Raw genomic sequence first — 23,377 nt, forward strand, 5'->3', positions numbered from 1 at the left:
ATAAATTTCTGGTCAATTATAGCGTATAAATAAGACCTTTGACGGCCAATCCTCTGACAGACACATGTGGTGGTTGTTCTTGTATTATTTAAAAATTTAGTCTTTATATTTTACTTGCATATTTACTAGTTGATGTTTTACAATGAATCTTCACATGTTAAATCCTTCAATCTGTTTGGAGACATTATTGTACTTTTTGAAGATGTGATGCACGTAGGGGTTGTAAAACCGAATCCGACTCTAATACTGCCGCTAGTTGTTGCCATAAGATAGACGAAATGACCCACGAGCCATCACCCCGAGCACTTGTCCTCTGGTTCATGTAGCCAACACTGTTTTTTATGGTTGTCGAGACTGTTCCTAGCACAGGGGTACCAAACCCGAAGTCTAGTTCGGCAACTGGAAATCTACGTCCCGATGAGATAACTACAGCAGGCCCTTCCTGACCTAGAACGAATCTTGGGAGCATCAATCCAGGCTTGTGGCATTCTATCCAATCAATCAAATCCTGGAAATGAGCTTCATTAGTCGCCTTCAATATGGCCTCGTGAATGATGTCGGCAATGTCCGACATGGAGCCCTGCTTTATTTTGGCAATGCCTGCCTCTTTGGTGGTCACGGATAAGACATTACCGATGTAATTCGACATGGAGCATGGAGCTAAGACCACGTCCGTCAACTAACCAACCCATCTTGCACTTGGCGTGGCTTTCCTCAATGCTGGTTGCCATAATCTTCCAGATATAAGCAGAGAAAGCCTCGATCTTCGTTCTCTTGTTACCATTGACAGACGCAAGAGTTTGCAGGTGATTGATGCTAGAGGCGTCAACAAAGTAAAGGCGCTTAAGCGAGATGTTGGTTTTTCTGGTATGCATGAGGGAGGCATGTTTCGAGCTAGTCAGGACCACGAAGATAGAAAGTTCCCGAAAGCAGTGGTATCACCTAGAGCATGGTCGAATGTGAAAGTGATGGACATCCCTCCACAAGTGTAACACGTTACTTGGACCTGCAAGGGAAACGGAAACTCGTCGATGTCGAGGCAGGGCACAACTATCCCTTCAAGGGTCTGGTTTAAATTGTAGCAATCAACATAACTCAAAGGGATATTAGCGAGCGCCTCCAGTAGAAGTGCACCACCATTGTCACATATGATTAAACTCCGGTTTGTCTGCGGATCTTCAACGATTCGACCGAAAAAGGGTAGTAATAACTTAGAGTTTTGGCGAGAGAAGTCTTGAGCGACTCAAAGAAGGTGTCGCTATTATCGATCAAATCTCCGTTCGACCTGCTGTGACAATACAAGTACAAGTATGTAACGGGAAAACGACCGGAGAGAAGATCAAGGTTTGAAAGTGTAAGTTTACGGTGACGCTCCGCGGAGGGAGAATTACACTCAGCTTTCACTACGCATTTTCTCCGCAACTTTACTTCCAATCTTTGTTCTTTCGGATTCCTCCCCCCCCCCCCAATCTCTCGGCAACTCAAATATAAGACATTACAAATCCCTTATATAGAATGCTAGGAAGCAATGGTTGAATGGATGATGATGTAAAAGAACACGTACCATTAATCATTGCTTACAAGAAAAATTCAAAGAGTCAAATGGGAGTACTGTTATATTTGTGGAGTGATGAAATCATGTATGTTAAAGATCAGAATACAGAGAAGGGTGTTATTCCATGATCTTGGGATGCCAAGATATACGTGACGTTTATAGTGGTGCTGACGGACTTCCATTAGCTACATCAGAGTCAGAGTCCATTACCGGTAGAGTGTACTCATTTGATGATGATAGCCGCAAAAATAACATGAAATCCCACGATTGTATGAGCCGTTACATAACGCAAGTGCTGCTCTGCTCATTGTTTACCTTATTTAATAAGTTTGGGTTAAAGGCACAGGGTGTATTTGCACCTTCACCATTTTCAAATAAAATATTCTATACAATATCACTATGAATAGCACCGAGAAAAAGCATTCATTTGCCACGTCTTAAAGAGGTATATCCCATATCAAAAAGGAAAGTCATAGAATTTAAAAATGATAATGTCGCACAACTTATCAAAAATATCTTTTGAGAAAAGGATAATAACTCATGACAAGTAATATCGGACCTTTTACTACTCAATTTCATGCCGAGCACCTCAATAGGTAGGATAGATAAGGTGAACAACCATGAAAACAATGTGACTATAACGTCATAAGATTTAATGAGAAAGAATGTCACACCTTAAAAAGACGTAGGATAATAATCCCACATCACAAAGAAAAAAAGATAAACTAATACATATTCTATTAGACATGTCTTAAAAAAAAGTGTAATTACCCCATGCCACAACACCTCGGCAACTACGTCCTATTATGAATCCTATGTAATGACCTAGTGGATGAATCATCTTTCCTTTGGTTCTCCCTTATATCTGCAAAACGTTGCCATTGCACTCTACTATATTACAATTGCATGATCAAATGACCAATTTGGCATGGTACTTCGCTCTACTCAGACATAATTCCAGTAGAAACCCAACTTAATGATCACACAGATTCCAATTCCAAAACAAAAAATTGTCTACTTTGTTATTGTCGATTCTTTTACAGGCTTTAAAACAAATCAGAAAGTCAATGAATTCCAATAATAATAATAATAATGATAAAGGGTGAAGAAAATAATGCAACGAACAAAACAGGTTCGGTTTATCTGCTAAACGGGTTTTCGGATCAAGCATTTTAATCTTTGGAAATTTCAAATTCGGCACCAATTGGCAGATGATCACTTGGGTGGCTATAATTTGGCAATGCACCAGCAACATCAGGTGAATCCAGCTCTGGAAGTTGGAGAATGCTGACAGGCTTTAGGCGGTCAGATGGGGAAAAGAACACATAGTCAAGTGTATCTGTAAAATCAGGGGTGCAGTTTGTAAATGGCGGTTCTCCGCTCGTGGAAGCATAAAGGCTGCACAAGGGAAGGGGAAGTTCTTCCAAACTTCTATCTGATGATGTTGAGGAAGAGTTACCAGAAATAAGATACTGATAAACCTGAAAATATAACCAAAAACATTCAGAATATTGCAGAAATAACCCCCCCCCCAAAAAAAAAGCTGTCGGCAACTACTTAAGGCGTCCACAAAACTCGGAAACAAGCAATAAGGAACACGTCTGATTATCACTTGACATTTAACAAGTCTTTAGTGAAGATTTAAGCCAGGTTTCTATCCCACAATGGAATAATGCCCAAGGAAACAGGCCCAAAGAAGAAAATGGGAGAACGACATACAAGCCAGTCAAGGACAGTTATATGAAAATAAATAAGGTGCCCTAAAAAGCACTCTCAAAACCAGACACAGAGGGAGAACAAGGTTTTCAACAAAAGCTGCTTAAGGTGAGTAAAAAAAGATCTACTGTATAAAAAACAAGAATCCCCATGGATGGTCAAGCTCGCTAAACATCACAATTAAGCTTTTTCATTAAGGTAAAAAACCCATTTTCATGTGCTAGCTATACAGTACAAATTGCAAATTAAAATCGTGCAAGACAAACTGCTATTAGACACAAACTTAGTTCACTAGCACCAAGTCTTTCCTCCAGAGATTTTATCTCTACATGAAAATGTTAAACGGATAAAAGAGCACAATAAAATAGGAATACAAATAGAACCATCAAGAAACTCGCAGAATCAGGATTATTTTCCAATACGAAATTGCATGGATAAAAAAAGTCACAGATGACAAATTTGGATTACCCCATGGAAACTAGATAAGAAAACTCGCGCACGCGCGGGCACACACATGAAAAACTAATAAACAAGTTAAAATGGACAGACAAACCTTATCTCCAGGAGTTGAATTGAAATCACCACACAAAATTACTGAAGGAGTACGTTCAAATCTGTCTGTTACACGTGTTTTAAACTGAGATAAGCGTGCTAAAAGATATTTGGCTTGGGCAAGCTTAACATCAGCCCATTCTGGATCCCTGATTTTTTTTTTTATTTATAAAAAAATGCATTTGCTTCAGCATAGCCAACTTATGGAATCTAATATGTATATGAACACATTATACTGAATGGATCAATGAAATTTTGGACTGTTTACCAATAAAGATGAGTGTTTGCCAGAATGACAACGTGATGAAAAGGATGCTTGAGTTTAAAGGCAGCCATAACTCCTACACAGTCTCTTTTTAATCTTACACGTGGATCATTGGGATCTCCACGATGTTCTGGACTACCTTTTACTGACAGTTCTGAAAATTTTTCCGACAAATCTGAAACAGATCATCCAAGCAGTGAAAAACCGTCATACCATGTCATTACTATTTTGTAGCAGATAATGATACGAGGCTCAATCATAAAAAAATAGTTTTAGCAACAAAAAAAACAGAAGGAAAAGGCAGGTATCCGTATCATCAAGATTTGCAAAATGATAATTGATTAAATATATAGATTTTTTCTTCATCAAAATGTATTTTTGCTGTAATATAAATTAATAGAAGTTCAGCAGGAGACATTTAGTCCATATAATCTCTACGACATACAACAAGAAGATTGTTACTGGTTAAGATGCCACCAGCAGCTCAGTGGTTAAGAAGCTTGCTTTTCTGCAAACAGATATTTCAGTTAACTAGGTAAATACAATTTAAGAACTTCCAGAAACCTCAGAAAACAGGGTCTCTGAAACTGACCTATATGTTTGAAGATTTACTACAGAACTTTTTGCTCGATATTAATGCCAAAATAAAGCTTATTTCTAATCCATCTCAGCTTGTAAAGGGCATAAAACCTCCCAAAGGCAATTCTTATGGAGAAAGGGGAAGAGAAAATACTAAAACAAATTGCACATGGTAATGCGAAGAAGAGGAAAGTAAAGGCAAGAGGCAGAGCAGTCTTTAAAATCAGAGACAGAAAAGTCTAATAAAAATTACATAACTTGCCTTCATGATGCCAAAATATCAAGCAACAAGTATAATGCAGGTGTGCTTGGATTTAAAAAGGAAATATAACAATAGATAAGGTTACCTTGCTTTGGATCATCCCCTTTATTTCCGCTGGCCAGAGGTGCATTCTGCTTATCCGAAGACAAGAAGGTTTCACCATGTACCAAGGGTACAAGGTCATTGTAATCTATTGTTTCCTCTAAGAGCAATTCTGCACTGAAATAATTGTGCAATAGTTGCTATGAAAATAAGATGGCATGACAGTGTTATGTAATATGAGACAAAATTCTAGTATATATTCTAGGATATTCTAGTAATATATATTGAAGGATATTGTTTTTGAAAGAAAAACAGAACAGTTTAAGCATACCAGTTTTTCTTATAAAATATTCCACATCCATCACGCTTCTGTCCGCTTCTCTGAATATATATGCTAGAATACCCAAGGTCCTCCATACTTTTTTTGTAAAACGAATCAAACTCATCTACTTCCTGGTACATTTTTTGACCATATATATAAGAGAAATCAGAATAACAAGGACATATACAATACACTCAAAGTACAAATGTGCATGCAGATATAGAGAGAGACGAATGCAAGGAAGAGAAGAAGCAGAAGATGGAATAGGCAAAAAATTAAAATTCATGAATTTCATTGAAAGGAATAAAAACAAACCTGAAGGGAATAAAAGTCAGCTCCAAGGTTTTTAAGAAGAGTTAAAATTGCTTGTGAACGAGCCTTCCATCTGATGTGAAACAATTAAATAGCAGGCTTAAATTGAGGTACATACATATGTAGTCTCTAGTTATGTACTAAACAATAATGAATCAACAAATATCGTTCGTTGAGTTTGTAATTAAAATTGAGAAATAAAATTGAGAAGACGTAAAAGGTAAGTGAATAAGTAATTGAAGCCAATAGATCCCCCAACTGTTAAAGAAAGATTGAGAAAAAAAACTACCTGAGCCAAAATGTTGTATGATACAAGACGGAATCTGATAGCATCAGTTTGGCCTCTGGCGTCGCTACCGCCTTCTACACTAACAAATTCACGAACTATTGGTCCTGACTTGCCGCTTCCTCCCGTGCTATTGCTTGTGCTCATACTCATACTCATTGAGCTTCTTGTTTCCATCTTCAACTTGCTACTCACACACACATACACACGCAGAGAACAAGAGATGGAGTTGGAACAACTGGCTAACATTTTGTGAAAGAAAATAATGTATATAATCATTAAAGGTGGATGTAGTACCTGACACGAAGACTGCGGGTTATGGTACAAGGAATAGGTAGGCGAGCGATGGTTAAAGTTACAGCTGTAGTCCTCCTGATGATCAACATCCAAGTTATATCTACTTCTTCGCTCACTCACCGCCGCTTTCCTCCGACTGCTTTCTCATTCATCCCTTCCCTTCGCAGCCTCCCAGCCCATCGCTAATTTGTTTTGTTTGTTTCAGCATTAACTGGGCTGGCTTGACACCAAAAATGACTGTGCTAACCCAAAGCCTAATCTCGAAGCCCATCCGCAACAGCAGCTTTGATTTGAATTTTCGAAGCTCGCTGCTGTAGTGGACGTCAATACTTTTTAGTTTTATAATTTGACCACTTAATTATGAGATATTTTAATATAATCATCAATCTATTAATTTTTTTCAATCAAACTATCTAGTCAGTAACGGACATGTGACATGATAGTTAAAAATAATAGAATTATATATTTAATTCATGTTACTTACTCATTTTATCAATTTGATCATAGTTTTATACGAAATACTAGGAATGTGCAAATAAAAGAGACCAAATATATAATTTTATCAAAATTTTTAATTATCATGTTATCTTTTCCATTAAGTCTTGATGATTTAATTTATATCATTTTAATCGTTAAATAATCTTATTGATAAAACAGATTTGCATGAATATTTTTTACTGCAGATTGTATTAGTAGCCTCAAACCAGTTGGTAGCATGTAGATGTGGGAATAATAAAATAATTAAATAGTTTAATCTTCTCTTTTAAAAAGAAGTTTGAAGTATTAGATTGGAACGAACTAACGTGATTTCCTAATACTTGCTTTTTCCTGCAAGCTTAATGAACCATACAAGATCAACCACTTGCCCTCGGTTTACCATATTATGAAATTAATTTCTTAACTCCTAGGTCAAGCAGTAAAATGTCTCTTGATTAGTATTACTTCATTAAATGCATGCATGGTAATCTTAATCATTTAATTTAGAATAGTTCCGTAGTTAAATATTAATTCATCGTATATAATATATTTTCTGACTCGAACCAAAGAAACAATATCACTCGATCATTATCAAACTGATCACGATCTTTTTGTGTTTGTGAGGATCCCACCAGAGCGCTTTTTACTTCTAATAGGCCATGAACTAGATTAGAATCATTCTCATTGAACTCATAAGAAGTGGTCCCATTATTTTCATCGGGTTCAAATATTGACCAAATGTCTTGAGCGGCAGAACAAGTCAAATGATAAAGAAGTATCATTAATTTCTTCATGCACATTCCAAGCTTGAAGTGCCATTGTACAAATAAAAATCCCCTTTATTACATGATTTCTTTTTCATATAGATAAATATAGGATCTAAGAGACAATTGCCTAAAACAACATTTTGTATAACAACCCTTCCTATCTGATAGAAAAAGATCCTATTATCCTGAACCGGTCTTACTTAGGATCACACATCCAAAGTTCATCTATAAAGAATAGATCTAATTGTATTAGTGTCTATAATTGATTCCTTTTGCGTATAATTGTTAAATATGCATTGCAATTGATATAGCTGGTGATGTAGGGCCTTGATAACTGTGGATGCTGCTCCTTTATACATATACAAACTAAAAATAGGGCCAATAACGATTGTAAGCTAACAATGATAACATATTGAAAGGTGTAGAACCATAGGTTTATGATAGACTTCAGCCCTGTAAGAGAATATACTTATTTTGGACTGGTTGTATTTTTCTGTGTTCTTTTAATTAGGTAATGTCATTCTAATTAGTATTAGTCACCTTAAGACTAAAAATAGGGCCAATAACGATTGTAAGCTAACAATGATAACATATTGAAAGGTGTAGAACCATAGGTTTATGATAGACTTCAGCCCTGTAAGAGAATATACTTATTTTGGACTGGTTGTATTTTTCTGTGTTCTTTTAATTAGGTAATGTCATTCTAATTAGTTATTAGTCACCTTAAGGTATGTTATGCATTGTCGGGATCTAATAAATATTGTTGGTGGTTTATCATCAAGCTTTGGTCATCCTTGGATTGTGAATGTATGCATGTGCCTTAAATCAAATGGTTTTTACTTAATGGTTCAGCTCCTGTAGTTTGCGACAAAAAAATCAATCCTCTCAGCACAACGTTCGTACAAAATCAACTCTGTTGCATAGCCATACCTATCTCAACGTTAACACAACAAAAGCATCATCCCTTATCTTTGGGGTTGAGAGTCGCAGTATTGGGGAAATTCGCATTGGCAAGGTCCTCTTCTTACCTGCACCAAGGAAGATGGTATTCAAATCTCTCCATACAGTAAAATCTAATATGATCTCTTCATGAATTGTAAATCTCACAAACCTTGCGAAATGTGAAAGATACTCTTCGTGACCCCCTTCTGATCATTGTTTCGTTCACATTATCAATCTGCAAATCACGCGATAATGGACTTCAGCATTCACGGATGATTGTAACATGAAAAATGTTTGAATGTAATCCTTGGAAAGTTGGTATGCCATCCAAGGATACCTAACACACCAAGATGTAGAAATATAACAGTCGTAAATTTTTATTATTTTCTTATAACCCGATCACTATTCACCACATTCATAGTATTTTCTTCAAAACCTTACAATTAGCATGAAGATCTTCAAGCATCAAGGAAAAGAAATTTTAGTGATTTCCATATAACCTGAACATAGAGCTAACAGTAGGCATTGAGTCTCAATGCTCAAACATTGTAAGATGGACTGTCGGCAAGTTCAACTGATGTTGATTTGATACAACATGAACATTACCCATCGCCAAATGAAATATCATGGCATCACTTTAACTAGGGATTTAAGTTGCAATGACGGATACATTTTGTATTGTGTCATTTTTTGTTACAGTTGTGGACATAACAAATGCTATCCAATCAATTACGGTTAATACTGGCAGTGTAGAGGACTGAAACAGAAAAATAGTGGCCATAATGTCACATTGTGACACTATTTAAATCCCACTTTTACCCTCAACATATACCTAGTCACTCATCCAAAATTTCATCTTAGTTCAGGTATCAAAATATTAGAAGTGATCTACTATTAAGTTCCACTCACTGGAAGCAGTGAACTTTGAAGACTTCTCAATCTGAAGGACCAAACACATACTTACAAGAGATTTGAAGTTCAACCTTGGTTAACACTTTCATTAAGTTCCACTCACTGGAAGCAGTGAACTTTGAAGACTTCTCAATCTGAAGGACCAAACACATACTTACAAGAGATTTGAAGTTCAACCTTGGTTAACACTTTCCAACTGGAGGATTCAGTTATCCACTCAACTCAACTCTTCGTCTCTTTTTCCTATTTGCAATTTTCACGACCTTTGATTTCATAGCCCTAACTTTTGGGTTTTATGATATCAACAGTGAAACTAAGATTTCAGAACCTCTAAAATAGAAACTTGCCTGGATGAAAGTATACAGTAATCATTTAATTGCAAACTGTAAAGCATACCTTATGATGTGGAATGTAATGATGCCAAGCATATCGTGCTTCCCCGGATAGAAGAAGCATTGACCGAGGAGAAAGATAGATAGCCTTCCTAGAAAGCTCTGAGCAACCATAAGGATTTTCGTCTTTCAAGTCACTTACTGAGACAGATTTAGGAACCCATGAACCTGCTGTATATCTTCTAAACTCCATAATGCAAGGCCCTGCTAGTGAAAGGCTGAAAATTAATCCTTCAAATGCGGAGTGAGTGTCTATGTGTGGGGACAAGCCCACCCCAGGTGGGTATTCATTAACCTGTAAGGTAATTACTGATCTTCAGTCTTGCTAACATCATCATTGTCCTCCTAGGTCCAAGCTGTATATCTATAACCATGACATAACGCTCAAGGTTTTCTTTTTTTCCTTTCAAACCAAAACATGGAAACCTTTGGTCTATTTATAGAACAGTAAATATGTCGAAGGTTACAATGTCTAATTTTTAGGAATAGAAAGAAGAGGAATGGAACCTGCTACTACATACCGTCAATTGGTCCAAATCCAATTTCTCAGGAATGTCTTGAAGTAATGAAACCCTCTGGAGTATAAAGGAAACAAATGCTGGAAGCTCACCCAAATGCCGCTTTGCATCAACATTCCTAGTCTGCAACAAGAGAAACAATCTGGAGTTAACAAGCAATGTATAAGATCACGAAGCACCTTATATTTTACACCAGTATCAGGAGGTAGAAAACAGTATTTATCAACCAACACATTCATATTTCATAAATGTTTATATGCTCTATGCCAACCATTCAAAAGCTCAATGACACTCAAAGTGGTAAATAAGAGAATATCCTCCTAACCCTAGGTAACTTTCCCATGAACTCAACATATAGCAGATGTGTTTCCAATGTTGCGAAACATGCATTAGACGTAATAGACCAGCAACAGTTAGCACTTACATCGTAACAAAACTCATATCCATAGTGCTGAACCCTCCTTTTGGAAAGGCTTTTCCAAGTTCCGGCATCGACTGCTCGAAGCAATTCCTGAAGAAAAACAAAGCACTTTAGGCAGTGCATATATCATGGAATAAATAACAAATCAGAGAAATCAGTAGAAAAAAATAAGGACTCCCGAGTCCTAACCTCCTCTTCCATAGCACTGATGAAGTCATGGAACAAGTAGAGTCCTGGAATATTTAAATCCGGAGCTTTTAACGAGACTGGAACAGAGTCATCGACCTAGGTGTAATAAACAACCACGTATAAGTAAGTATTAACAGAAATTACAAAAAATGAAATGACGGATTGCAGAGAGCGGCCACCCTGGAAGATGGTGGTTGCATAATGGAATGACGGATGTGCAAAGACCGGCCGCCGAGCTGAGGACAAGGCCGGCCATTCAAGGCATTGAAAGCAGAGTGAGCAGAGGCTGGTTCAAGAAAAGAAACGATAACACGAGCACCACTTTCATCAGCCGCATACACTCCCTTAACCTCCCCAAAGAAGCTAAACACAGATGCGATGGTATCGTATGAAAGTCCCACCGCAGGACCACAGTTCGCCACATAAAGGTTTGGGCTTGACTCGCTATCTCCTTCTTTGGGACGAACAAATCTGGGCAAAACCATCTCAAAACCTAGAACAAAATCGAAAGAGAGATAACTAGAAGCACATCAACGACGGTTTGTGATTCAAAGATAATACACGGCAGGGGTTGCAAATAGAAAGTGTACGAATTAAGGACCCATGTTTTGGAAGTTCCAATCCCTGTGGTGTAATGGAGAAATAGGGCGGCAGAGAACAAATGGAACAAAATTTAGAAGGAAAAACTAGAATTAACCCTCATTTAAAGGGTTTTTAATTACAAATTTTATTACACGATTTCCATTTAATTCTTACTTTAATTATTAAAATTTTTAATTTAATCATTAAAATTTAAAAATTGTTCATTTTTAACAACTTATATCTTTAAATTTTTAATACATGACTGACAAAAATACATCATTTCTTTAAAAAAAATAGTAACATTTTAAAAAAATTAAATTTATACTAAAATATCGTCATATTAGATTCATATAAAACATAATTTTTCTCATATCTCTAATTTTCCTCTTTTTTAATTTTTTTTTACTTTCCTTTTTCTTTTATATACTCAAATTTTGACATTAACTATTATGATCGTTCATCAATATCGTATTCTTCCTTAATCATGAGTGTCATTAAAATATCACATTCTTTGTCCTATTAGTCATCCATGGTTTAAATCTATCCAAGAAAAAAAAAATCAAAACAATTTGATCATACATTTTAAGTTGTCTAACTGTCACCTTCTCATACCATAACATTAAAATTATTTAATCATCGATTTTAAGTTGTCAAACTGTCACTTTCTTACATCATTTTTGTCAATGTTTGTTTAAATTTTTAATATTGTATTCATATTCGTTTATTATTATTTTTGAATGTGTTCATAATAGATTTATTTCGCTTTCTCAAACATGTTCATTGAAGGTTCATTTAATGAAGTCAACCAACACTGTATTTTTTATTCTTTTATTTGCAAGTTAAAAAAATGGTAAAATTATAATATTAGTCCTTAATTTTCTTAGGCTTTTCAATTTGAAGTCGAAAGTTCACACTATGTTCAAATTAGTCCTATATTCATCGATGTTTAAAATGTAAAAAAATAAAAGGAAAAGAACAATTGAGCTTATAAAATAGTCGATAAACGAGCTTGTTCATGAACACAAATGAATCGAACACACTTTTATTTGTGTTCATTAATTTGTTAAATGAATATAAACAAACGCTTTAAGAACGATTCACGAACAATTTATTGATAATTATGTTTATTTACACTCATACTTTATAAATGTAATTACCTCACCATTAAATTAAAATATACTTATACCATACAGACATGGTTACTCGAACTAAAATCTTCTTAAGAATGATCTTTTTATAATAGTTAAATAAGATTAACTTTTTTTTATTTATTTTAACGACCTAAACTTTTATAATAATCAAACTATATTGAAACTTTATTCGTATTGTATATAAATTATTAATTTTATATGTTTGTTCTTTTTTTTTCTTTTTTCATAGTCACCGTTAGTATTTTATCTTTTTATCTTTATGATAGGCGGCAACAATATTTTTGATATTAGTTACCGACCGTCGATATTCATTATTTTTCTTTTGTTTTATTATAGCGTATATTTGTTTTTTTATTCTTAATGATTATGCCTTTTTGGTACATATTATTCTGCCTTTATGACAAGTTTTTTCTGTCTCTATGACATGTTTTTTGTTGTTTGACCATTGTTTTCGTTTATTTTTTTTAGGGTTGAAATTGACGTTGTAACGATTGATCAAGATGATGCTTATTTGTTATCATGATAATCTTTCTTGCTTTGGATCCTCAGAATGAATTTGAATATGATATTTGTGTTCGTGGATAGTAATTTCACATTGCTTAATTATGATCTGCGATATGTTGGTGGTCTTTCAATAGATTTATTCTTTTTGTGATTCGTTTGCCGATGCAGTCAAATTTATTCGTATTTATCTCTTGTTCGAGTTTATGTGGTTAGGTTTCTTAACATTTTTCTTGTCTGATTCTTGTGTGATATTAAGTGACTATTTTTTTTGTGTTTAGGAAAATATTCTTATATTTAGTTTATATTTGTGGTTGTAAACCTCATTGTAATTTGGATATTTTATATTTTTAATAAATTTAACAGTTTCTATTAAAAAAACTTAATTTTTATATTCAAATTAAAAAAATACTAATAAAATATTATTATAATTATCTTTTGGAATAAAAAATAATTGAATTATGCCAAATTATTTACGGGTTATCTTTATAAGTAAATGATTGTCAATATCAAAGTCAGTCGTACAATTAATAAAAGTATAAATAGAAGCATTAAAAACACGTTTTTAATAAAAATTGCAATATCATGTCGTTTTCTCATTGAACAAGTCTTGTTAAGTTTAGGGTAAATTACATAAATAGTCTTTTGGTAATGAGTTTATTGTTTTGGTTAAAAGAAGTATGATTAAAGCGAAAAGATCATACACACGTAAAGTATTTTGCAAGTCTCGTTAAAACCTTCCCGAATCGAAGAGGAGGAAAAGAGTACTTGCATTCTACTTTTTGAAGCAAAACAGAACAAGACTTGTCCTAAAAAAAACTAATGGCAAAACTAATAAATCCTAATTTAAACGAACTATCAGCACCACACTGTAATAAGCCGATTATCTCATCTGGCGGATCAACAAGGTATTGTTGCGCTTACCAAACTTACGGACGGTAGACTTTATTGAAAATAAACTAAAATTTAGTGACTGTATTATAAATTTTAAAGATTAGGTGATCAAAATATAAATACCGTAAAAATTTGGAGACGATTTATATACTTTATCCTTAATTTTATAATGATTTATGTGTTGTTGGTATAAATTAAAATCTGAAATCAAATACCCCTAGACGGTCACTTATTGCAATGTCCGGTGCGCAGCCCTCGTTTCAGTCACTTTTTTGTTTTACTCCATCTCCTTGATAAAAAGAAATAGTATTATTTCTTCTCTTAAACACAAAGACAAACATCATTCGTTGATAATACCATTTGATTTATTCAGCGAAGATAGCAGCGAAGATGGAGCAATTAAGGACTTTTGGTAGGGAGCTCGCAATGGGCTCCCAGGGAGGATTCTACCAGTCCAAAGAATTTCTGGATCTGGTCAAGTCTATCGGTGAGGCTCGATCCAAGGCCGAAGAAGACCGGATTGTTGTCAACGAGATCGATACTCTCAAGCGCCGTATCGCCGAGCCCGACATCCCCAAACGCAAGATGAAAGAGTACATCATCAGATTGGTTTACATCGAGATGCTCGGTCACGACGCCTCCTTTGGCTATATCCACGCTGTTAAGATGACTCACGATGACAGTCTTCTCGTCAAGCGAACTGGTTACTTGGCCGTCACGCTCTTCCTAAATGAAGAACATGATTTGATCATTTTGATTGTCAATACCATTCAGAAAGATTTGAAGTCCGACAATTACTTGGTGGTCTGCGCCGCTTTGAATGCCGTTTGTAAGTTGATCAATGAGGAGACTATCCCTGCCGTATTGCCGCAGGTTGTGGAGTTGCTCGCACATCCCAAGGAGGCTGTGCGGAAGAAGGCCATCATGGCTCTCCATTGTTTTTATCAGAAATCCCCCTCTTCTGTCTCGCATCTTATCTCCAATTTTCGCAAGGTACGTCTTTCCCATTTGCACATTCTACTTCTAGGTTTTAGTCTAATTTTATCGTTCCTAATGGTTTGGTTTATGCATTCAATTTATCCACCATGCAGCTATTTTAACCTATTGGAATTCGGAAAAGTGTCTTGTTTCTGTGTATGCAAGTCAGTGATGATTTGCTGATGCAATGGTTACTGTAAAGATCAAAATTTATCTTCCTTTCTGGATTAGTTTTCCGATTCATCATTTTGCTGAACTTTTATGGAACTAGCATGACTAGGTGTGTCGTATGGGATTATTTCAAATTTATAGAATTCCAAGCTCATTCTAACCAACTTGCCTTTGGTTCACAACTGAAGCCACGAATACTCAAATACTTGCTATTCTAGAATGACCTTAATCAAAGGAAGGGATAAAGGGGAGTAGAGAGACCGTGTATTTTAAAGAAAATCATATTATGTAAGTTCTTGATATGTTGTTATTAGTATTTATGTTTTTAGGAAGGTCCGTTTTAAGATCTATTCCTTGAGAAATTGAAAAGCTCATCCTATAATACCAAACTTGGTCTTAATATATTGATGGTTATGTTTCTCAATTTATTCTTGCTTAAGAACCATAGACTGTCTCATTCATAGACTTAAAAGTGGTATACTTTATTTCAGAGGCTTTGTGATAATGACCCTGGAGTTATGGGAGCAACCCTTTGCCCGCTTTTTGATCTAATAACACGAGACGTTAATTCTTACAAAGATTTGGTTATCAGCTTTGTAAGCATTCTGAAACAAGTAACTGAACGCAGACTATCAAAGGCTTATGACTACCATCAGATGCCAGCTCCATTTATTCAGGTGATTCATCTCTTAGGTTTTGCTCAAGCTTTTAGAAATTTTCAGTTAACAATATAGACCATATGACTATTGTGCAGATCAAGTTGCTAAAAATTCTGGCATTGCTTGGAAGTGGTGACAAGCAAGCAAGTGAAAACATGTATACTGTAGTGGGAGATGTATTCAGAAAATGCGATTTCTCAAGTAATATAGGAAATGCTGTACTTTATGAGTGCATATGCTGTGTTTCTTCTATTTATCCCAATCCCAAGTTATTAGATTCTGCAGCTGATATTATATCAAGATTTTTAAAGGTAGCCAGTGACTGTTTTGTGAAAAATCAGAGCACTAGGGCATTATGAGTTCCTTTTTCCCCTTTTTTGGTGACTATAGTGAATCATGCCATCTTGTGTTTTCTGTTTGCAGAGTGACAGTCATAACCTAAAGTACATGGGCATTGATGCTCTTGGCAGATTGATAAAGATAAGTCCAGAGATTGCTGAGCAACATCAATTGGCTGTGATTGATTGCTTAGAGGTTCAGAATCTTCTTATTTTGAATTCTGTCCTTGCTTTCTAGTATTTGTTTGATATTCTTACTTTTGGATATTTTATTATGATTTAACATGCGGAAGCTGGGAGTTATTTATATAACTTTCCGGCTTGCCGTTTATGGCCTGATATGACGCTTACTTGGTTCTGTTAAATAAATGAGAAATCTTAAGGCACTCTTTTCCTCCTTCCGCTGATTAAAGGAGCTTTTCTACAAGCTCTCTTAATCAAGGAGGAGGTTTTTAACGAGGCCTTCAATTCCTATCAAAAAAATAAATAAATGAGAAATGAGATTTAGAGGAACATAGGGAGGATGCTTTTAGAAAATTTTGATCCATCTGTCTAGTGTAGAATTTACATTTCTTTTCTTTTCTTTTCTGGTAGGCTACAAAATTTTGATTGAATGCTTTTGCCTCTTCATTATGCTATTTTCCATGCGATTGTCATTCTTCCTTACAATTATTTGACAAAGAGTGCTCGACACAGGACCCAGATGACACTCTGAAGAGGAAAACCTTTGAACTACTTTACAAAATGACCAAGTCTACAAATGTGGAGGTTATTGTTGATCGCATGATTGATTACATGATTAGCATTAATGATAATCATTATAAAACTGAAATAGCATCTCGATGTGTTGAACTTGCGGAGCAATTTGCACCAAGCAATCAGTGGTTCATCCAGGTAATATTTTGCCTTCCACTGGCCAATCTAGTTTCTTAGGTTTAGAGTACTAGCAGTTCCTGATAATTTTACTCTGCAGGCCATGAATAAAGTTTTTGAGCACACGGGAGATCTGGTGAATATTAAGGTAGCACATAATTTGATGCGGTTGATTGCTGAGGGATTTGGAGAGGACGATGATAATGCAGATAGTAAATTGAGATCATCTGCTGTAAGTTCATTTGGTGATTGCCTTTTGCAGGCCATGCACAACCCCATGTCAATTCATGCATCATATCTATTATCCAAGTATTTAACATCTTTGAACTTTGTTTGGTCTTCTTTTTCCCCCCATATGTTTCATTAATGTAATGTCATTCGAGTCTGAGAGGAAGAAAAAGGGTCCTAAAAGTTTAAAACCTTTGGATTTGTAATGCCTTTGTGCTTCGTCAGTTTTGTTAGTACTGTGAATGGTATTGGACCCAGGGCTTAGCCTAGTTGGTTCATACAGCCATCCTTAAAAGATGGCATTCAGCAGGTTTGCAGTTGAAATTCCAGCACCTGCAACCTCTTTTCCTTTTCAATTGTAGCCGAAGTTGAGGATGGTCTGGTTTTACTGCAAAGTCACAAACTTATAAAATACAACACAGGCTTGTTTAACATTTCTGGTTTTAATGGGAAGTCAGAGATATGATACTCAGCATGATGCACAGCATCCGTTGTTCTTTTTCTGATTTATGATTTAACTTGAATTTTTCAGGGTTTTGTATATATTTTCTCACCTATCAGTCCAAAGGGACTTTTATGGTGCAATTTTCACCCATTTGAATTCATCTGTGGCATTTTTATTCTAGTTTACCACTTCTATTTTTTTTATAGGAATGGTAGGCCTCGTTAAAACCCCCTTCATGATTAAAGGATCACAAGGTGCTCCTTAATCGGAGGGGGAAAGAAGAGTAAATATTTCATTGATAACCACAAATTAAAAAAACTTAAAAACAACCATACAGTCTCTCTTGCCAATAACCTCTTCTATTTTTTGGTCCTCTCGTTTTCTTAAGTTAGAATGATTATTTTTTGGAGCAGGTGGAGTCATATTTGCGCATTCTTGGTGAACCAAAGTTGCCATCTGGTTTTCTTCAAGTATGTTGTATTAAGTATTCTTTCCATCTTTTGTATTCCTTGCATGTGGAAGGACTAAAATGCTCTGATTATTCTCTAAATTGTGAGTTCTGATTGCAGGTAATTTGTTGGGTATTGGGGGAATATGGAACAGCTGATGGAATGTTCTGTGCTTCTGACATTACTGGGAAGCTGTGTGATGTGGCAGAGGCTTATTCTAGTGATGATACTGTTAAGGTATCAATTAATATGAATTAATTGCTCTGAGATTTGTTATTAGTTATTTCCAATTCTTGACGCAGTTAACCAATATGTTTTTATGCTGACAATTCTTGTAGTCATAGTTATCTGAAAATGTCATTTACAATCATGTTAGGATATTATAGTTCTCTTTCCTGTGATGATCTTTCATTTATTTTGAAGGCATATGCAGTTACAGCTCTCATGAAAATATATGCATTTGAAATAGCAGCTGGGAGGGAAGTAGATATGCTGACTGAGGTTGGTTCCAGACACTTGAGGACAAATTTGTTATATGCTCTCTCTCTCTCTCTCTGGGGGTTATGTTCGAGTATAAGAGCTATAGGTGGTTCTGATGTTGAGATAATGATAGATGTCAAGAAGGGTTATATTATACAAATGTGCAAGTAAGATGTTTGGGATTCTATGCTGACTGAGGTTGGTTCCAGACACTTGAGGACAAATTTGTTATATGCAAATGCATGCTCATTTTTTATGTGTTGTATCCTAGCTCTCTCTCTCTCTCTCTCTCTGGGGGTTATGTTCGAGTATAAAGGGCATGCATAGAAATTATAACTAAGCTACCTCTTGCTAGGTGGTTCTGATGTTGAGATAATGATAGATGTCAAGAAGGGTTATATTATACAAATGTGCAAGTAAGATCTGTTTTGGGATTCTTGAAGTGGTATAACTTAAGGATGATAGGTAAGGGGAATACTACCACAATGTTGGGCTATGGCCTGAGAAAAATGTATGCTGAAACAAGCTTTCGATGCTTTATATTCAAGAATAAAGTCTACCAGGTGGATATCAGGGTTTCGTGATGCCAATTGTGCAGTGTGCTAGTAGGATGTAGATCACTGCAAATTTCTTGTAACTTGATAGTCATGTAACTTCTCGTGACATACCGACATATTATTGTTATATGGAAATCCCCTTATTATAATGCTTGCTAACGACACTAAAAGCTAGGTTCATTTTGATGAAAGATTTTGTTAATGCCCGAGTATAAAATTCCCACATGTATATCATATTCAACTCTCGTGGGTAACAAATTTGTGGATTGATTGCTCTTTCCTCTCGTAATGCAGTGCCAATCTTTAATGGAAGAGTTATTGGCTTCTCACTCAACAGATTTGCAGCAACGTGCCTATGAACTGCAAGGAGTGATTGGTCTCGATGCACATGCTGTTGAGTTTATTATGCCATCAGACGCTAGCTGTGAAGATATTGAGGTGTTTTTTCTATTGCATTCTGTTTGTTTAATTTGGTTTCGATGTATAGATTCCCATTTTATCCAATGTCTATGATGGCTCCTCTTTTTATTTCCATGTAATGTCTTATTTTGACTTCTGTGGCTTTCTAGTTTGACATCCAAATTCTCTTAAAATGATCTGTTGGTGAAACTTTTATTGCTTGCAAGTTGATTGTGCCTTTTTTTTTTGTTTAGTTACACAATGAAGCTTCTTTGATTTCAAAGTTCAGGCTGATCAGTTTTTAGGATCCGTTCCACCTAAAGTTGTCATGTAGAGTTTGTTGAATTAAGCATTACCCTCATTGCTTCTCCAAATTATGGTATCATTTCTATAATTGTAAATTTTGCTATAAAGAAATAGTAATGTAATCCCCTTCGTTTTTCTACAAATAAGTTGCCTTGAAATTTTTTGAAAACGGACTCTTCTGTTACAAGACTGCTCTATGGGTATGTATTTTTATTTTTATTTTCCTTGTTTTGGGAGTTCAAAGGTCTTAACTCCTTTGATTTATAATTTATAAATCAACTTATATATATATATCTTCTGTTGAAAGCTTTTGGGAGCTTCAGAAGATTATGATATATATATCCTTGCTCTGTTTATTGATTGATATTTTAATTTATATTTTACAGCTTAAGACCATTTGGAAAATGAAATATAATTGCATGCTTGTGTTGTCTATTTGTCATTTTAGGTCGTTAGTGTCATTGTTCGTTTTCCTTGCAGGTTGATAAAGACCTTTCTTTCCTTGATGGTTATATCCAAGAAGCAATAGAAAAAGGCGCTCAACCCTATATTCCTGAGAGTGAACGCCCTGGAGTGTTAAATATGGGCAATTTTAGGAACCAGGATCACCATGAATCATCACATGGTCTCAGGTTTGAGGCATATGAGCTCCCAAAGCCTGCAGTGCAACCTAGGATTCCTCGAGCGTTACTTCCTTCAACTGAAATTGTTCCCGTGCCTGAGCCGGTGTATCCTAGGGAGACCTACCAGACTCCTGTCACTCCTATTCCATCTAATCCATCAGATGCAGGATCAGCAGAGCTCAAGCTACGACTAGATGGAGTACAAAAGAAATGGGGTAGACCAACATACACGCCTGAAACATCTACCTCAAATTCGACATCACAGAAAACAGTTAATGGGGCTGCACAAGTCGATGGGCCAAGTACTGTAAATTCAACTCGTGAAACCTATGCTTCAAGGAAACTGCAAGTTGAAATTTCTCATGAAAAGCAGAAACTTGCTGCTTCACTGTTTGGAGGTTCATCAAAACCGGAAAAGAGGCCTGCTACTGGTCACAAGGTTTCAAAGGCAAGCAGCCACATGTTGGAGAAGTCTCATGTGCCAAATTCTAGCATGGAAGTTGCATCAGAAAAGACTGCTCCTGCTCAAACACCTCCGGACTTGCTTGATTTGGGAGAACCAACCTCCACAAGTACTGCTCCTTCACTAGATCCATTCAAACAATTGGAGGTCCTTCTTGACGCAACTCAAGATGCTTCGGCTGCAAATAGTGCAACCTCTGCTTCCAGGTCACCAGATGTAATGGCATTGTATGCTGACACACCCGTTGGTATACACAATAAAGATGAAGCTGATCTTTTATCTGGTATGTCAAACATGTCCGGTGCTACTGCTAGGCCGCAACCAACAAAAGGCAGTAGTAAGGGGCCAAACCCTAAAGATTCCTTGGAAAAGGATTCATTGGTGAGACAGATGGGTGTGAAACCATCGAGTCAGAACCCAAACTTGTTTAAAGATTTACTTGGGTGAATTCTATATACGAATGAGTTGAGGGATTTTAACAGCTATCAAATTCGCAGTGCAGTTTTGCATGCAGCTGGGCAGTTGAAAGGGCAATCATACAAGCTATATGCAATTTATTTATTATTCGTAGATAGAACGCTGGTATTGTGTTCTATCTAATGATTTGCCTCGTTGTGTGCATTATAGGTCACTAGAGACGGGCTAGGGTTTTGCATGCTTTAGCACTGAATGTTGATTGATTCTCTTGTTTCAATAATGCCGTAAAAATATTAGAAAGTACTTAATTAATCCCAAATTTGTAGTTAACCTGTCTCAATTTGAAACACAGAGAAAGACGATCTTCTCTCTCTTTCTCCCAACTAAACGTGGTCTTAGAGTCGTTGTGTTCAAACACATGATCTCTAGGAACAATAATAATTTTTTTTAACTATTGAAGTAAGTTGATTCGTATTAGTGTTTTTAAGTTTAATAAACATCTTGGCTACCGTATTATATCTAAATTAATACTTTGGTACTTGTACAGTTTTTCTATCCATTTAATAGTGTTATACTATCATGTTTATAAATTGGAAAAAACTCCTAAATAATATTAAAAAAACTCAAGAATTTAGAATTTATATATTTTTTAAAATTAATACTTTCTTCCAATGAATATTTTCCCAAAATTTTGTTCATGTTTAGTTTATTTTTAAAATTCGTTAAAACATTAAAGATTCATAAAATTCAGAAATTTTCAAAAATTCAAAAATTCATAGTTTTTAAGCTTTTTCTTTCATAATTTTATTTAATGTTTCTGTTTTTAGAATGTTTGATCTTTTTATTTTTATTGCAGCTATGCCATTCAGTCACCTCAATTTTCTGAAATTAAAAAATACAATGGAGTAATGGGTAAATAAAACAGGGGATAAGCTGATAAAAAAAATTATACATGTACAAATTTCATAATAAAACTTTAGTATAGGGGCTGAAAGGGGTATAACCCTATTTTTAAGTTCTATCAAATTGCAAATCATAATGTATTTTCGGGTTCCAGACCACTCACTGGCTTGATGAGTGTAGCCTCTATTGTGGCGAATCTTAAGAAAAGAAACAAAATTTGAACATTGATTGGGTGCTAATAAAGAAAGCGTGACCTTTTCCTTTGGTTGCTTTGCTTGTATTGTAAATTTGTATAGAAAAGGATGGATAGCAGAAATGGCGGTGGTCCGGTCAGAGCAATAGGAAATAGGCAATCCGATTTGAAAAAGTCTTTCAACCTCGCCGTTCGCTCTCTTCTCACTACTTGTTCTACCCAGGTTTTATTTCATTGCCTCTTTTCATTCGTTTTTTCCCCTCTCGAGATGCTTTCTCTTTTTAGTGACAGAGTGAATGATTGCAATGGGTTTTCTTTTGTAATTTTGAGGGAATTCAGCAAAGCATTTTCAAATTTCACAAATGTCGAGCAAGAGCGTCTCCAACAGTTTTTATTCAGGTGTACTTTCTTATGTATACTTTCTTTAAGCCGCAATTATAGTTCAGAAGCATTTTGTGTTTCATTTTGTATTTCCGAAATCCAAATTCCCAAATGCTGCCTTCGGAGGTAACTTGGGTAGCTTTTAAGTCCCTACTTTTCTGTACATGACCACCTTAGGTGTCTGGTTGAGGATTTTGTTAATTTTATCTGGTGTTCCACTTCTCTTAACAATTGTATAGTATAAGCTTTATTTCTAATTTTAAATCTTTAATGTATCAGGATGAATTTGAGTCTTTATGCCATGAAACCAGGTATTCCCTTTTATACTACCACTTCAGATGTTTCATTTATATCAGTTTATTGTGCACCTAATGTATGTTTTCTTTAATCATTTGGATATGTACAGGAATCAAGTAGAGTATTGAGGAAGCATATGGCCTTTTGTATCATGTAGATTGTAGGCTATGCCTTAAGCTCTAACCATCTTGAAGTTTCACTAAGATTTTTGGTTTAATGATGTGTAGTGAAAGATACAAATATCAGTTCTTGGGAAGAAAATTGTTGTGGACGCTTTTGTGGG

The 23,377-nt window shown here is 35.5% G+C and overlaps 2 protein-coding genes and 2 pseudogenes across 2 annotated transcripts; 1 reads left to right on the forward strand and 3 right to left on the reverse strand.

Moving 5' to 3' along the window:
* Positions 1 to 175: 175 nt before the first annotated feature.
* Positions 176 to 1,762, reverse strand: LOC120193574 (annotated as a pseudogene).
* A 789-nt stretch (positions 1,763 to 2,551) lies between these two features.
* LOC120193439 lies at positions 2,552 to 6,399 on the reverse strand (annotated as a pseudogene).
* Positions 6,400 to 8,262: 1,863 nt separating this feature from the next.
* On the reverse strand, positions 8,263 to 11,472 carry LOC120193479 (alkylated DNA repair protein ALKBH8 homolog). Its single transcript, XM_039195966.1, has 7 exons — positions 10,986 to 11,472; positions 10,807 to 10,902; positions 10,621 to 10,707; positions 10,200 to 10,319; positions 9,683 to 9,973; positions 8,544 to 8,609; positions 8,263 to 8,460 (listed from the first exon to the last, which is right to left on the reverse strand). Exons 1-7 carry the CDS (start codon positions 11,289 to 11,291, stop codon positions 8,398 to 8,400), a joined length of 1,029 nt encoding a protein of 342 aa, XP_039051897.1. The 5' UTR covers positions 11,292 to 11,472; the 3' UTR covers positions 8,263 to 8,397.
* A 2,707-nt stretch (positions 11,473 to 14,179) lies between these two features.
* Positions 14,180 to 21,456, forward strand: LOC120193445 (AP-4 complex subunit epsilon-like). The gene is made up of 11 exons (XM_039195934.1): positions 14,180 to 14,927; positions 15,575 to 15,760; positions 15,838 to 16,053; positions 16,166 to 16,276; positions 16,777 to 16,974; positions 17,054 to 17,185; positions 18,040 to 18,096; positions 18,196 to 18,312; positions 18,499 to 18,576; positions 19,407 to 19,550; positions 20,298 to 21,456. The coding sequence occupies exons 1-11, from the start codon at positions 14,325 to 14,327 to the stop codon at positions 21,348 to 21,350; spliced, it is 2,895 nt and encodes a 964-aa protein (XP_039051865.1). The 5' UTR covers positions 14,180 to 14,324; the 3' UTR covers positions 21,351 to 21,456.
* Positions 21,457 to 23,377: the final 1,921 nt, after the last annotated feature.

Source organism: Hibiscus syriacus, unplaced genomic scaffold (assembly GCF_006381635.1).
Source record: "Hibiscus syriacus cultivar Baekdansim isolate YM2019G1 unplaced genomic scaffold, ASM638163v2 tig00116996_pilon, whole genome shotgun sequence".
NCBI classification, from domain to species: domain Eukaryota; kingdom Viridiplantae; phylum Streptophyta; class Magnoliopsida; order Malvales; family Malvaceae; genus Hibiscus; species Hibiscus syriacus.